Source organism: Myotis davidii, unplaced genomic scaffold (assembly GCF_000327345.1).
Source record: "Myotis davidii unplaced genomic scaffold, ASM32734v1 scaffold395, whole genome shotgun sequence".
Taxonomy (NCBI): domain Eukaryota; kingdom Metazoa; phylum Chordata; class Mammalia; order Chiroptera; family Vespertilionidae; genus Myotis; species Myotis davidii.
The window spans coordinates 2,197,477-2,213,537 of NW_006287904.1; the positions used below are offsets into that span (position 1 = coordinate 2,197,477).

The following is a 16,061-nucleotide window of genomic DNA, read 5'->3' on the forward strand; positions in this document are numbered from 1 at the left end:
TCCTGGCAGGCCTGTGGGAACGCTGCTCCCAGTGCTGGGCAAGCCTGTCGTTGGCGCAAAGGCTGTATCCTGGGCTATGTTTTCTCTGCCCGCAGAAATGGAGACCAGGCGGTCCTGTTTTGGGGCCTCCTCGGGGGCTTCTCCTTGACCCCTGTCCTCCTCGGCCTCTGTCCGGGCATCCTCCCTGAGCTCCCGGAATGACACAGACCTGTCATCAGGGAAATTATCTTCATAGTCAATATGTGCCTCAGCCTCATCTGGAAGGAGAGGGAAGGAAAACTGTGTTAGGTCCAAGTTCACAGAGCTGGTGTAGAACGCAAGAAAGGGAAATAAAAAGAATAGGGACCAAAACAGATGAAATAAAACTGTCACTCACAGATGATATGACTGTGTATGACAGATTAACCCAAAGAATCTATAATAATAAAAGTGTAATATGCTAATTAGACTGGACAGCTGAACGACCTTCCGGACAACCTGGACGAAGCCTGGGCTGTGAGGGCTGAGCCCCTTGCACGAATTTCATGCATGGAGCCTCTAGTCTACATATAAAAGCTGTTATAATTAATATGTAACTATCAAGAACACTGGGTCTATAGTCCATGTAAAATATCAATTGTATTTCTATCTACCATCAATGAACAGAAAACAAAAATGTAAAAAGATGCCACTTGCCATAGCATTAAAAAAAATCAAACACCTAAGAATAAATCTAACAAAAGATGTGCAATATTTCTAATGGCACAAAATATTGCTGAGAAAAATTAAAGAAGACAAATAAATGAAGGGATGGACCATGTTCATGTAATGGAAGGCTCAAAGCGTTATCCAGTCTGTCCAAATTGATCTATCTAGATTTAATACAATCCTAACAAATCTGAGACACTTGACAAGCTGATATTAAAATTTATGGAAATGCAAAGGGCCAAGAATCGACAAGGTATTCTTGAAAAAGAAGAGAAAAGCTGGAGGATGTACACTACAAGATTTCCAGGTTTACTATAAAACTGGAGTACTTTTTAAGACTGTGGTATTGGCCCCAAAATTATAACAGGATTACATTAACATTATGAACTTCTTGTTCATCAAAGCCACCAGGAAGGGAGTCAAAAGGCAAGCCACAGAGTTGAAGATATTTGTAATACATATAATCCTCAAAGGTTTGTATCCAGAATTTATAAAGAGTTCCTACAAATGTATAATAAATGGACAGAGAAACCTTCGCAAAGTTGGCAAGATACTTGAATTGGCACAAAAAAAGAAATCTAAATAGACATTAAATGTGTAAAGACACTCAACCTCAATCAGAATAGAGAAATGCTAATTACGGCCGTAATGAGATCCATTACATAGCACCAGAATGGCTAAAATGCAGCAGGCTGACAATGTCGAGTGTTCACATGGATGTGCAGCACCGTCAGTGGGAGTGGGAATTGGAACAATTATTATGGAAAACTGCCCAGGTATTGCTGCCGAAATTGAACATGTGTGTGCTCTGTGGCACAGCAATTCCACTACTGAATGTACACTCAACAGTGTGTGCACATGGGCACGAAAGACAGGCACCAGAATGTGCATAATAACCAAAACCCGGGAACAATTCAAACGTCCCCTTGTGTAAGGGTGGGACAAAAGTAGGCTCGCAGTTGTTTGCATGGAAACTAACACAAGAATACAAAACTCTGTTTTGCGTACTCACCACTGTAGACCTACTTTTGCCCCACCCTTTATTCACACAATGAACATGAACCAACCACCACTCCCACAAGGGCACGGATGACTCTCTCAGCCGCGATGTTGGACATAAGAAGCCAGGCACAAAAGAACACATTCTGGGTGATTCTATTTACATAAAGTTCAAAAACGGGCAAAACTACCCTATGATGTTAAAAGTCAGGAAGGTGGTATAGGAGAGAGGGGTGACGACTGAGTCTGGGCATAAGCAGGGCTTTGGGGTTACTGGCAACATTCATTCTACTTCTTGACCTGTGTGGTGGCTAACATTTCTTGTTTCTTTTCTGATAATTTATTGATCATTCCCTTGTAATGTGTATGCTATAATTAAGTGAAAAGGTGCCTTTTGATTTGCTCTTTGTAAGACTACGCTGTGAAGTATTCTGAATCCAGCTGAGTAGCCATGAACGGAGGCCCCACAGTCAGGAGGCCCAGAAAGTAAGGCCAGCGGCTCAGGAAGGCTCAGGACGCTGTGTCCTCAGGAGAGCAGCCTGCTGGGCTTTCCCCATTCTCGGTGGTCTTTTCAAGTCAAATTCTACAGGAAGACATACTTAACTATTACAACAGACACCCTCCCTGGATATTGGGATATAAGAAATATAGATGTGTCTTTGCCCCTGGTTCCTGGCATAGGGCCCCTAAAACCCTTGGAATTTCCTGAGGGATAAGGGTGATAAGAACAACTGTTATTAATAGCAAGCTTCTTCACCATGGAGAAGTTTACTAGTATGTTAATGAGGTGACTTGGTGAGTCCCTCAGTAGCTTCAGGATGGTGGAGGGCTGGTTGTCAGAGGAACCAACCATGTGATTAGAGGGTTGGAACTATCAGCTCCATTCCCTAATCTCTGGGGAGGAGGGAGGAGGGAGGAGGGAAGAGGGAGGAAGGAGGAGCTGGAGACTGAGTTCACTCCCAATGGCCGCGATTTCATCCATCATGCCTATGTAATGAAACTTCCATGGAAACCCAGAAACCACAGGGTTGGGAGAGCTCCAGGTTGGTGAATGCGTCCATGTGCCAGGAGGGTGACTCACCCCAGCTTCACAGGGACAGGAGCTCCTGTGCTCCGGATCCATCCAGACCTCTCCCTGTGCACCTCTTCCTCTGTATCCTTTCTAATAAGCTGGCCATTGTTCTGTGAGCCGTGCTAGCAAATTATGGAGCCTGAGGAGGGGGTGGTGAGAACCCGCAATTTAGAGCCAGTCAGTCAGCAATATGGGAGGCCCTGGACTTGCGGTTGATGTCTGAAGTCGGGCGGGGGGGAGGGGGGGACGGGGATTTTGTGGGACTGAGCCCTTAACCCATGGGGTTGGCACTAACTCTGGGTAGTTAATGTTAGAATTCAATTCAGTTGTAGGACACCCAGCTACTGCCGGGAGACTTGGAGAATTGGTTGTTAGTGCGAGACCCCACCCATCCCCCTCAGATGCACATTTTTGGTGTCAAAAGTGTTCTGTGGGCAGAAACAGATCTTAGTTTTTCCCACTTTGCTTTGCGCCTTGGAAAGCACAGAGTGTAAGGAGCTTCAGAACCAAGGTCTGGGGGGGATGCTGAGGCATCGTGTGGCACGTTCCCCGGCTCCGAGACCGGATTCGTGGGCATTTGGCTTATTTCAAATGTCCACAGAAGAATGCCCAAACCTATAGAAAAGTTTCATAAGGGGCTATTTGAGCCAACTTTTTGAGGACATGCCCAGAAGCAAGATCTCAACAGGCTGAGAAGATGGCCCAGAGAATGGCAGTTTTGCAGCTCATTTTACACTTTAGGATCAGAGGAGAAGGCTTGGAGAGGGTTACTGAAACCCATCGGTGGCAGATTAAGGAGGCTGGAGAAAGCAAAGCAGGGAAATCTCTAGAATTGGATAAAAAGTAAAATGGAGAAGTGCTTCCTTAGCTAATAACTAACATTTACTGCAGGTAGAGATGGTATGCGGGGGAAACAAGATAACAGTGAGGGGTCTGTGCTCCGGTGCCTGCTCTTGTGCCCTGAGGGGTCCAGATAAGAAAACCACTCTGTCATTTCAAAGGTATGTTATCCTCGATGCACAAGAAACAGGTACAGGGCTCACTTAAGGGCAAGACTGACCTTTGCTAGGGAGGCTGTAGGCCTGGCAGGTGACTACCCACCACGACCTGCCCAGTTAGGGATTTATGATCAGAACACCCTGTGTGGTTGCTTACTTTTGGTCACGGAGCTTGTTAGGCCTGCCATGTACCACCCTACCCCCCTTCCTGAGCTTGTCAGGTTCATGACACTGATAAGACTCCATAGTGCTTGTTGCATGACTTGCAGAGTTATAAACAACATTTAAAATCCTTTCTAATCTGCTCCTGAACTTTAAGCCCATTCACTTGTGTCCTCAGTCAAAAAAAGAAACAGTGGCTAAAGAGCAAACACCTCTGATCAATGTAAAATGCATGTATGTTTTATGCTAAAAAAAAAAAAAAAGAGCCCCATTATCATTTCAGGAAATCCTTCCACCCCATGATGTCCCGTTCACCATCCCCAGACAAAAGCCACCGCAGATGGCTGAACCGTTCTTAGGTCTCATAGAATTCAAATGCGGGTCCCAGGGCTCGGTCAGGCTGCCCTCCTGCACACTCACTGTGTGTCACTGCCTCGTTCTCAGTGCCACCATCCTTCCAGCACTGCATCCATCTACTCCCTCTTCCAACACTGAGTGCCCACTGTGTGTCTGATGGGACACGGAGTCACTGGTGAATAGGACAAACAGTCCCTGTCCCCATGGACCATGTGGTTCAGAATCCCTGCTCTGGAGACTGTCAGGTGGAGTTGCAAAGCTTTGTTGTGCACACGTTCTTACCATCCTGCTGAGCAAACATGAGGGTTTGCATGGAAGTACCTTCCTTTCTTAAAAACACAGCAAAAAAAACAAAAAACAAAAGCCACTATGACAAAACTTTTCTCTAAGATTTACCAGTGTATATATAACAAGTCATCCTGAATCCAGAAGGGGAGTCAAAGCCACGACTTAAGTCTTTGACTTGAAGATAATGTGGTTGGATTGTTTCATGTGGTTTCTCTGACTGGTTATGGTAGACTGATTTAAAAAATGGCCACAATTCTCCGCTCTCCCCCACATTAAGTCCTTTTGCAATGTGATTGTGTAGCTCTGGCCTTCAAGAAGTGGGGCCTGCCCTCGCCCGTTTGGCTCAGTGGATAGAGCATCGGCCTGTGGACTGAAGGTTCTGGGTTTGATTCCGGTCAAGGGCACATGCCTGGGTTGCAGGCTCGATCCCCAGTAGGGGGCATGCAGGAGGCAGCCGATCAATGATTCTCTGTTATCATTGATGTTTCTATCTCTCTCCCCCTCTCCCTTCCTCTCTGAAATCAATAAGAATACCTTTTTTAAAAAGTGGGGCCTATTTTACCATTTCTTTTATATGGATGTGTTTATGATATAATTCGATGAGCTCTATAACCTTTGATTTTTGAAACATTCTATATTTATGTTACTCTTAAAAATTTAAACAAACGATCAAAAACGGACACAGAATTTAGCTACTGAATGCCCAAGTTTAAAGGAATAATTCAACTGATAACCAGGCAGAAAAGGCAAATCATGAGCAAGAACAAAAATTAAATCAGGCGTGCCTATAATTTCTCCTCAGCATTCAATAGAAGACAGAAGAACAATGCCTGTAATCTTCGAGGGAAAGGAAATTCAACAATATTATACTTTGTTAAGATGTCATTCAATTATAACGATAGTAGGCATTCATTTTTCTTAGGATGTTTTGTACTTGGAAATGTTTCAAGAATCCACTGTGTGATATTGTGCGTGTTACTGCCATTAAGCTGTAAACCAGTTGCTACCAAATAAGAATTTACAATTGAGGAGCGGACAGCATTGCATCAGGAAACATGTTCTCTAGATGTGGCTACTATAAGTGCTTCTATTACCTGTATTTTTTTTTTAAATGTTTTTATTGATTTCCGAGAGGAAAGGAAAGGGAGAGAGAGATAGAAACATCAACGATGAGAGAGAACCATTGATCGGCTGCCTCCTGCATGCCATCTACTGGGGATCAAGCTCACAACCCAAGCCTGTGCCCCTGACCAGAATTGAACCCGGAACCTTTCAGTCTGCAGGCCAACACTCTATTCACTGAGCCAAACTGGCCAGGGCTATTACCTGTATCTTGATCAAAACCATTGCTTTGCTAATTAGCACCCTGAATATCTAAAATGGCTTTCTATTGGTGACCATAGTGGCCTGATAACTACAATAATAACCAAAAGCAAGGGCCGTCATGGGTGAAATGAAAGGTATTTATGATATGGGGATTGGCTAAGAATATTTCAGAGACACTTCTTACTTTTACACGGACAGGGTAAAACCAAACTCGACCTTGATGCTTGACACATAGACCTTAAATGGTCTCACTTGGAAGGAATGTGTTACTCACCGGAACTATGGGGACAGTACCCATCTGTGCTGCCAGTGACCTGCCACTTGACACGCCACCCTGTTCTCACTGCACACCTGCCCAGCTCCCCTGCCCGGGGAACTCTGAGAACAGCGACATGTCCCCCCTGCCTTGTGTTCCCAGCACACAGCCTGGTGCTTGGCACGTAGCAGACACTCCAGACCTGTCTGCTGAATGAATAAATGAGTGAGTGAAGAAGTGCATGAGTTTTGATACAGCTTGATTCAGTCGCCAGGGCGTTATTTTCTTTGTGATAGTAGCAAAGAATAGTAAAGGACCCCTAGTTTTGAACAGAATCCCTGCCTGCTAAATTCCTTCTCGCAGGACACCCACCCCATGACCCTAAATACGCCAGAGTCAGAAGGTACCTGGAATATGGGCAGGAAACACTGGCCTAACATATAAGGTTAGAGCTGAGAATCTGGGAAAGGTCAGCCCACTGGCTGTGGGGAGGCCTGCCTTGGCCTGGACCCTGATAGTCAGTCTGAGCTCAGAGTGTGTGTATGTTTGTCTGTTGTCTGGAGGTTTTGCCTCCACAGCTCCCTGAGCCAAAAGCATCTCTGGATGGCAGCCCTGGGCCCCGAGCGAAGCTCTTCTGATCTCTCCAAGTCAAGTCTCACAAGTCAAGGTTCTGGCTCAGAAACAGGCTCTCACTATGTCAGTTTTCCCCAAACCTCAAATGAAGACGAGGACACCGAGTGTTTATAAATAGCCTGCTCATGAAAAAGTGTCCCAAGCCTGTTTTTCTCCTCATGAGCGACAGTCAAGTTTGTTACTGAATTTCAACCAACAATGACGCTCCATCCACCAGATGCAGGAGCCCAGCTCCTTGCCAGTTGAGGTGCTTTTTTTCTCTGCTCCCCTTGCTTTCCTGGGTTCCCACTCTCCTTCATCCTCCAGAGATCCCTTCCAGCCCTCCTCCCCCCTCCCCTCCCCTCCCTCTCCCTGAAACCTGTGCGAACACAACAAGGGGCCTTGTGAGTTAGACCAACAGGTCCAGGAAATGTAAACTTGGTGGGTTCCCTTGGCAAAAACCAGGCCGTTCCCTGTGTGTTTCTACCTTTAGGAAAACAGAGGACCACAGAGAGATAGAGCTCCGGGGTAAGAGGAGAAGCTCACTTGTGCGCTGCCCGAGTTGTTTATCCGGGCGTGACAGGGTCAAGGGTGAAGTACACAAGGCCGGAGCCAGAAGCCTGGCATCCAGGTCCGAGGGCCGGTCATCTTTTTTCATGCTGTTGCATTTCTGGAAGCCCACACGGACCTTCTTTTTTTTTTCTCTCTCTCTCTGGTCTTGGCTACACAGCCTTTAAAAATAGTAATTTTGAAAAAGACAACCAGACAAGCCAGAAATAACCACTGGCTCGATGAAGCTCTGAACAAATATGGCAATATTGACAAGGAAAGTCTGAATTCAGCTCGAGTCTCCTGTTTTATTCTGTAAAGGAAGTCAAGTCCCAGAGAAGAAGAAAAATAGAAACGGAAGGTAATTTAAGGAAACAAAAGAAAGGCTTTAGAAATGACAGAAAAAGCAGAGGAACTCTCTGAGTGTTGGAACAACCCGTTTGCAGGACGAGCTGAGGTTTAGACGCCCTGGCGGAAGCACAGACACGATACAGATGGTGGAGTGAGACCTGCCTGGCTTTCTGTCTTGGCTCTGCTTCTCTCTGGCTATGTGACGCAGGCAAATCACTAAACCTTCCGGTGCCTCGGTTTCCCCATCTGTACATTGGAACAGGCCGTTTCTACTTGTGAAGATTAAAGGAGAAGTCCAGTGCATAAGGCTCCTCTCTGAGAAAGGGGCACAGGAGGCCCAGGGAGGATGGGGATGGTCTTTGTTTTGGTTGTGGTGGTGGTTCCCTGGGTCACACACCTGTGACAGCTCAGAGACGTCTGTACTTTAAATGGGTACAGTCTACTGGATGCCAATTACACGTCAACAGAGCTGTTAAAGAACAGAATCTGGGAGAGGTCAGCCCACTGGACAGAGTCCCAACCAAGGCCTAGGACAGAGACGGCCAGGGCGCGTCTGGCCTGGTTGACGACCACTCTTTTCTCAGGGCCTCACTGGGGAAGGTGCCCGCTTCCACAGCTGCGACAGGCCTGGGGAGGAAGCGGCCGCCTATCTGCTGTTGAGCTCAGAGGCAGGGGGCTGGTCGGGTGAGGGGTCACTCACTTTCCTGATCTACAGACTAGGAAGTGCAAGCAGAAGCTATGGGGTTTGGGGTGGAAGATCTTAAAGGCCTTTGGGAGCCTTTGTCACGGCAGTGTGGCCCGCTCCCCATACACTCACTGGAAATACCAGGTCGCCCGGACCTTCTCAGACTGTGACGCCAAAGGTCGTTGAGCACTTCTCCCATCTGCAAACACACACTGCCTTTAAAAATGTCGCCTTCTGCGACACCTCCCCTCCCTTCTACTTCATCATTTGTCTCCTCTGAGGCAGCCGGTGACTAGAGTTTTCTTTAGGGTTGGGCACTTTTGCCCAACTTTGCATACACAGCGACGAGGACTCTGGCCAAGCGGAGGGATGTAGGGTGAGTGAATGAAGGAACAGCCAATCGGCCGGTACCAGGAATGTTGTTATCCGAACCCAGGTGAGTCCAACTCCAAAACCCTTGTGTGACCCACTCTCCTAAGATGACTTTTCTCCAATTTCAAACAGTTCCCTTAAACAAGGTGATGTTCACTGGAAAAATGCATGCAAAAGGGAGTGAAATACCTGGTGAGGATATACTTGTCACACACACACGCACACACACACTTATAATGACACGAAGACATTAACTATTAAACCTACAGAGTATTGAAAACTGTAACGGTCTGTATACTCAGCCAAGTGTAGAAACCAAGATTCCTGCCCAGCAGCTGAAAGCTCTAACAGCTCTGCTTTGCAGTGAGAAAATAAACACCATTTCAGACACACAAAACCCGCATTTAGTTCTTGCTCTACTGGGGCCAGTAAGCATGTCACTTGGCTGGTAGGTGTGGCTCGGGATGGTGTGGCTTCGGTGCCTGAGCAGGAGAAAGCCAGCTCATGAACCATCTTGCGGTGAGTATGGGTGCGCTTTGAGGTGATGCAACAAACAGGAACTTGGGCTGGGCCTGCTGCCTGGTTTTCTGAGACAGGTGAACGATCCGAACTGACACAAAGGAAAGTGCTAGAAGATTGCTCCACTCATGCTTCTAGAACTTGTCCCAGTCGGTATCCCTTTTGTTACTGGTATGCAACAAGGCAAGTAGGTACACCGAGAGGAAGTTTCTAGAGGCTTTTTAAACAACATGACAGGTGAATTTTATTCTTTTAATTTAACAAAAAAATTGAGCTCCTATTTTGAATATCTTTGTTTAATTTAGTTTTATATTATTTCATTTTACTAAAGTATCAGTCTGCCAATGACTAGGAAAAAAATGTAATGGTTCACAGAAAATATGAGAAGTAGCAAAGTAGGCAATAATTTAAAAAAAATATTACTCCACCATGTCAGGGCAGGTGGAGGCGGCCGGCCCAGGGCGGCTTACCTTTCCCGCAGGCCTGCACCAGGCCGTACCACTCCCCACAGCTGTTGCACAGCAAGGTGAAGGCGCTCTCTCGGTGGCCCGTGACGTGGCCTGGGGCGCACACGTACAGCAGCTCATCCCCCATCTCCAGGCCGGTGCGTCCCTGCAGGATGGTGTGTGGGAACGAAGGCGGGTCTCCACACGGCTTCTCTGGGGAGGAGGAATCACAGTTAGCTTTCCCAAACAATGCAGACCTTGTGCAGTTTGGGAGAAAACAAACTTAAAAGACAACTCTCCCCCTCCCTGAGTGCTGCCTGCACCCTGAACTGGGATCACGGGTGCTGGTTCCCCAACATGCTGGCATCCCAGGGCCTGGCAGAACGCCTGGCACAGACGAGGCACTCAAAAATATTTGTTGAATGAATAATTGTCCTTTTAAAATATGTATGTTCTCAGTAATACATCTATGCAGTTTATATTCCAGGCAACATTACCCTGTAATGTCCCCTTGAAAGGGGGAACCAGAGATGAGCAGCGCCCCCCCCCTTTTTTTATTGACTTCAGAGAGGAAGGGAGAGAGAAATATTAATGATGAGAGAGAATCATTGATTGGCTGCCTCCTGCACACCCCACACTGAGGATCAAGCCCACAACCCAGGCATGTGCCCTTGACCAGCATTGAACCCTGGACCTTTCAGTCTGCAGGCCGACGCTCTATCCATGGAACCAAACTGGCTAGGGCCACACTCCCCTTTTTGGCCTTATTTACATAAGTGAGTAGGTTCTCAGTTGTCAAAAGCTAGGATGTTACAGACTATAGAGTACAGCAAGGATGCCTCTCTAGTCCTCCAACCTCAGCCCTGATGGCAACACTGGGATCAGTTGGTATATACAAATACATGCAGACACACACACACACACACACACACACACGGATAGATAGATATAGTTGTGTGTGTGTGTGTGGTTTTTAACATAAATGTGATCATATATGGGTTACTGAGAACATACATTTTTAAAAACAAACTATTTTTTTAATATATATTTTACTGATTTTCCACAGAGAGGAGGGGAGAGGGACAGAGAGCCAGAAACATCGATGAGAGAGAAACATCGATCAGCCGCCTCCCGCACATCTCCCACTGGGGATGTGCCCGCAACCCAGGCACACGCCCTTCACCGGAATCGAACCCGGGACCCTTCAGTCCGCAGGCCGACGCTCTATCCACCGAGCCAAACTGGCTTCGGCAAAAACAAACTATTTTTATAGCATTTTTAGGTTCCCAGCAAAACTGAACAGCAAGTACAGATAGTTCCTATGTCGCTACCCTTACACATGCACAGCCTCACTGCTATCAACACCCCATACTGAGTGATACATTTGTTACAACTGACAAACCTACACCCACACATAGTTATCACCCAATATGCAGCTTCCATTTGGGTTCTCTCTGTGGGGGAGCCTTACTCTTGGATCTGAACATGGAGAAGAGTCCCCACCTGGCCCTGGGACTTCTGCCCATGCCTGCCCTCAAGCTGGCCCCAGAGTCAGTCTTGGGGGACACAGCCCATATCTCCTTTTAACTCCCTGCCCTAGTTCTCCCGTGAGGTTTTTACTGGCGTGATTGCAAAAGGGACTATGCAATAAACCTGGCAAGCTCAGGGGCAGCCCAGGTGGCAGGCCTTACAGACTTCGTGACCAAAAGTAACCACACAGGATGTTCTGATCCTAAATCCCTAACTGGGCAGGCTGTGGAGGGCAGGCAGGTCCCAGGCCCACAGCTTCCTTAGCAAAGCTCCGTCTTTACCTAAAGTGAGCCCTGTCCACTGTTCTTACGCATCGAGGATAACGTACCTTTGAAATGTCAGTTTTCTCTTCTAGGCCCCTTTGAGGCACAGCCACAGGCATCAGAGCACAAGGCCACCAGCTCAGAGAACCCCTCACTGTTAGCATGTTCCCTGCATGCCATCGCTATGTGCTGTAAATGTTCTTATTAACTACGCTGAACCCTCCAATGTAAAAGAAGTATGTGTCTCTCCATTCTGCTTTTTACCCAGTTCTAGAGATTTCCCCAGTTGGCTTTCTCCTGCCGTCTTACTCTACCACTCTTGAATTTCACATGGCTCTCTTTATGCCTCCTCCTTTGATTCTAATGTGTAAAATAAGCCGCTATTCTCCTGAGCATTTTCTCAATCCATTGAGATCTTGCTTTGGGGCATATCCTCAAAAATTTGGCTCAAATAAACTCTTATAAACGCTTCCATAGGATGGATATTCTTTCATCGACACTAGTGTATATATTTTTTAAATTTTTTCCCCCCTGGAAACAAGCCTTTTAGAAATGAATGTAGACTGCTTTGTATTAAAACTTGTGAATTGCTTTTGAAAAATCTGTGGTTGGTTGTGAGGCAGCCGCTAAGGGACTCACCCTTGGCTTCAGCCAGTGAGGGAATCCAGAAGGTGAGGAGGGGAGGCCCAAACCTTCCTCCTTCCACATCAGCGGGAGCTGCCACGCCCAGCTCAGGCAAGACCCTCGGGCTCAGAGATCCATAGGACAGATCTAAACACAGCCCCATCGTGGGAAATGACAGGTTCATTGATGTTAATTGAGGGAAGAGGTTAATGGTTACAAAGTTGGGGCCTGAGCCAACCAGGTCAGACTTCCAACCCCAAAGTGGCCAGTGGGCATTCTCTAGTACTTACAGATAGAATCAATCCCATTTAAAATATAAAAAAGTCTTAGTGGGTAAGCTTCAACGCCCCCCCCCCCCCCCCCTTGCAGAGTTGCTAAAACAGTTAGAAAGCAAAGTCTCATCCCTTCCCTTTCATTCAACAAATACTTCATATGCTCCTTCAATAATCACAGCTATAGTTCTTGTTTGTTTGTTTGTTTGTTTTGGTAAATATTCTTTATCAAATTGAAGTTGATAACTTCTATTCCTAGTTGGCTGTTTTATCATAATGGATGTTGGATTTTGTCAAATGCTTTTTCTGCATCTATCAATCTTCCTTGGCCCGTTTATGTGATGGATGACATTAATTGATATTTTTAAATATATTTTATTGATTTTTTACAGAGAGGAAGGAAGAGAGATAGAGAGCTAGAAACATCGATGAGAGAGAAACATCGATCAGCTGCCTCTTGCACATCTCCTACTGGGGATGTGCCCGCAACCCAGGTACATGCCCTTAACCGGAATTGAACCCGGGACCCTTCAGTCCGCAGGCCGACGCTCTATCCACTGAGCCAAACCAGTTTTGGCTGATTTTTTAACATGTTGAACCAGCCTTGCACCCCTGGGTTAAGTCCCACTCGGCTGTGGTCTATGCATCTTTTTTATATTGTTGGATTCAAATTGCTAATATTTTGTGGAGGGGGACTTTTGTATCTATGCTAACTTGTATTGGTCTACACTTTTCTTATAATGTCTTTCTCTCACTTTGAGCTTAGGGTTATGCTGGCCTCGTAGAATGAGTTAGGAAGTGTTCCCTCTGCTTCCAATTTCTGGAAGAGATTGTAGAGAAATGGCGTAATTTCTTCCTTCAATATTCGGTAGAATTCACCAGTGAACTCACTCTGTTTTAGAAGGTTATTAATTATTGATTCCATTTCTTTCCTTACAGGCTAGACCAGAAACTCAAAGTCATTTTCGCTCTAATATTTTAGCGGCCTTTCCACATGAGAACTACAAACTACCTCAGTCTTTTGAAAGGCTACATTACCACACACATTATTTAATCATTACACTGACATTTCTGTTGGTCCCAAGTTTTCACTGTTATAAACAATGCTACAATGGGCAGCTCAGATGGACATTTTTGTACATATCTTATTTCATTAGGAAAAAAACTTCTAGGCGTGGAATGGCTGCATCAAAGTGATGCACTGAGACCTTTTTCAAAAAAGGAAATAATATTAAGTTCAAATTTCCTCTTCTGGCTTTTATCTGTTGGAAAGGAAAGCCTTTAGTCCTTATGCAGTCGAGTTACCTAAGCAGCCTATTGCTCAAAGGAAGACATACTAAGAAAGGATGAAAATAGAAAATGACTTGTGCTGCAAGCCACCTGATTGGCCTCACAGCTTGTGGTTTGGGTGGCATTTTCTCAGAGAGCCATTGCTCCGCATGTTGTTTAACTGGAGGGATTTTGAATGAAGGAGGGTGTGGTTGTGCTTTAGGAAGTCAGCACAGAATGTTGTGTTTTAACCAAAACTGCCTTGACCGTCGCCTAGCAGATCAGCTGTTTATCCCCTCCATGTGGCAAGGAGGAACAGGCTGCCATCTGAACATGGCCACGAAGCCGGGGGCACCCCACTGAGCAGAGAGGCATCATCCTTGGGTCCACTTTGGTCCGAGCAGGGCATTCTGAGAAGAATGGACCAAGTTCATGAGCCTCAGTCAAATAAATTTGCGCCAAAGGCCAGTTGGTGTCTCAGAGGCAAAAGGCTCTGTCTCTCTCTCCAACATCCTTGGCCACCTACAGCTCACGCTGGACGTCCCAGTCTTTTCTCCTCATACCAGATCCGGTTTAGGAAACGGTAGGTTCTTCATCAAACACTCACTCTCAAAGGACTAGTCAACACTTCCATCCTCTATCTGTGGGGCACAACACCAACTCTTTGGGAGAAAAGCCAGGAGCAGAGTAACAGAGTCAAGGAGAACTTCTGGCCAAATCTACACCTTAGCAGGCTCCTGGGACCTTCTCCCTCAGATGTCATTTCCAGAATGGCAGGGGCTAGATTCTGGTCCGAAAAACCACAGCAATGCTCCTGAGGCTGGCCACACATACCCTGTGTTTCTGGATTTCCCACAAATGCTGGAGACAGGAAACACTCCGCTTCTTAGGTGGTGTGACTTCGGGCGCTCCAAGATACCAATCCCATGCCTTAGCACCACCACCTGAGTGCCAAAACCACCACCCAAGGCCAGGTGCAACTTGAATTAGTTCCTTTCAGGAACCTTCCCACCTTTAACTTCACGAGGGAGTGATGGAAAACAGCTGTCTGTATACCTGGGCCCTATTCTCCTCTTTAGGGAAACTTGCATTTGGGCCGTTTTCACTGTTATAGTCAGTTTATTCCACAGATAGTGATTAGAGTTTGGGGAGTCTCAAGAGCTGGGTTTCCATGGGAAGAGCAATCTCTATTATTTTCCCTTTCAAGGGATGAGATTTTATAAGAGATCTTATCTCTCGTTTAAAATATATATATTGATTTCAGAGAGGTAGGGAGAGGGAGAGATAGAAACATCAATGATGAGAGAGAATCATTGATTGGCTGCCTCCTACTGGGGATGGAGCCCACAACCCAGGCATGTGCCCTGATGGGGAATGGAACCTTGACCTCCTGTTTTATAGGTCGACGCTTGACCACTGAACCACGCCGGCTGGGCAAAGCTCTTGTCTTTCAAACAAATAGTATTAATGAACAATGACTGACTTTCCATTTTTCTTTTTTGTGCTTCCAAGTCCTTCATTGGGTCTTCCGCGCTCTCAGGCCTGCAGCACAGGCCGTGCCTTCTCTGCCTCCAACTTCATTATGTCTTGGTCTCTGCGCTTGTCGAATCCACCTCTCCGGGCCTTCCAGGTGATCACAAGGCCAGCGACGGGCCCCAGAAGCTGGGCAGCATCTTGTCCTTGTCCTTGTCGTTGCCTGCGGGGCCAGCGCTGGGCCCGGGTTGGGCAACATCTGGACGGGTCCCCCAGGAAGACTTGGGCGTGAAGGGCTGGAGGCCCCGGCTCACCATGGCCGCCTCCAGCGCTGCGGCTCTTTGTGCTCCTCCCGCCGGGCACCCGCTGCTTCTGAAGGCCTTCATCTGCCGGCATCTCCTTCTTCTGGTGCAGAAAGTCCTCCGGGATTGCCTCGTGCATCCAGGCAGCCATGTGGGGTGACGCGGGGTCAGGCCCGGCTGCAGAGAGGCAGCAGCAGTCCGCGTCCTGGACGGCATCCGGCTCATCCAGTGCTCTGCGCCCCGCCACCTGAGGCCGCTGTGCCTGGCCGCCTCCTTCTCATGGTAGGTGCGGTTCTTGTCCAGCTGAGTCATCCTTGAAAGAGACCTGAAGTTTGCTTGCAGAAGGGGGTGTCGGCAGGGTGTGCGTGAGGAGTTAGTGGGAGGAGTTATTTGAAATCGCACGACCTTGACTCCTTGTTCCTTCCTTAATTCCTAGACTGTCTCATTTTCCATTTATTATTATTTTTTAAAAAATATATATTTCTTTATTGATTTCAGAGAGGAAGGGAGGAGAGAGAGATGAAAACATCAATGATGAGAGTCATTGATCGGCTCCCTCCTGCACACCCCCCACCGGGGATTGAGCCCACAACTGGGGCATGTGCCCTGACTGGGAATTGAATCGTGACCTCGTGGTTCATAGGTCTAT

The 16,061-nt window shown here is 46.9% G+C and overlaps 1 protein-coding gene across 1 annotated transcript in view; it reads right to left on the bottom strand.

Annotated features, from left to right (window-relative positions):
- Positions 1-16,061, bottom strand: part of SUSD5 (sushi domain containing 5) — a 33,102-nt gene that overhangs the window by 1,541 nt on the left and 15,500 nt on the right. The window contains 2 exon segments of the mRNA XM_006759653.2: positions 3-257; positions 9,704-9,892. Of these exon segments, the coding sequence (XP_006759716.1) occupies positions 3-257; positions 9,704-9,892 (444 nt within the window).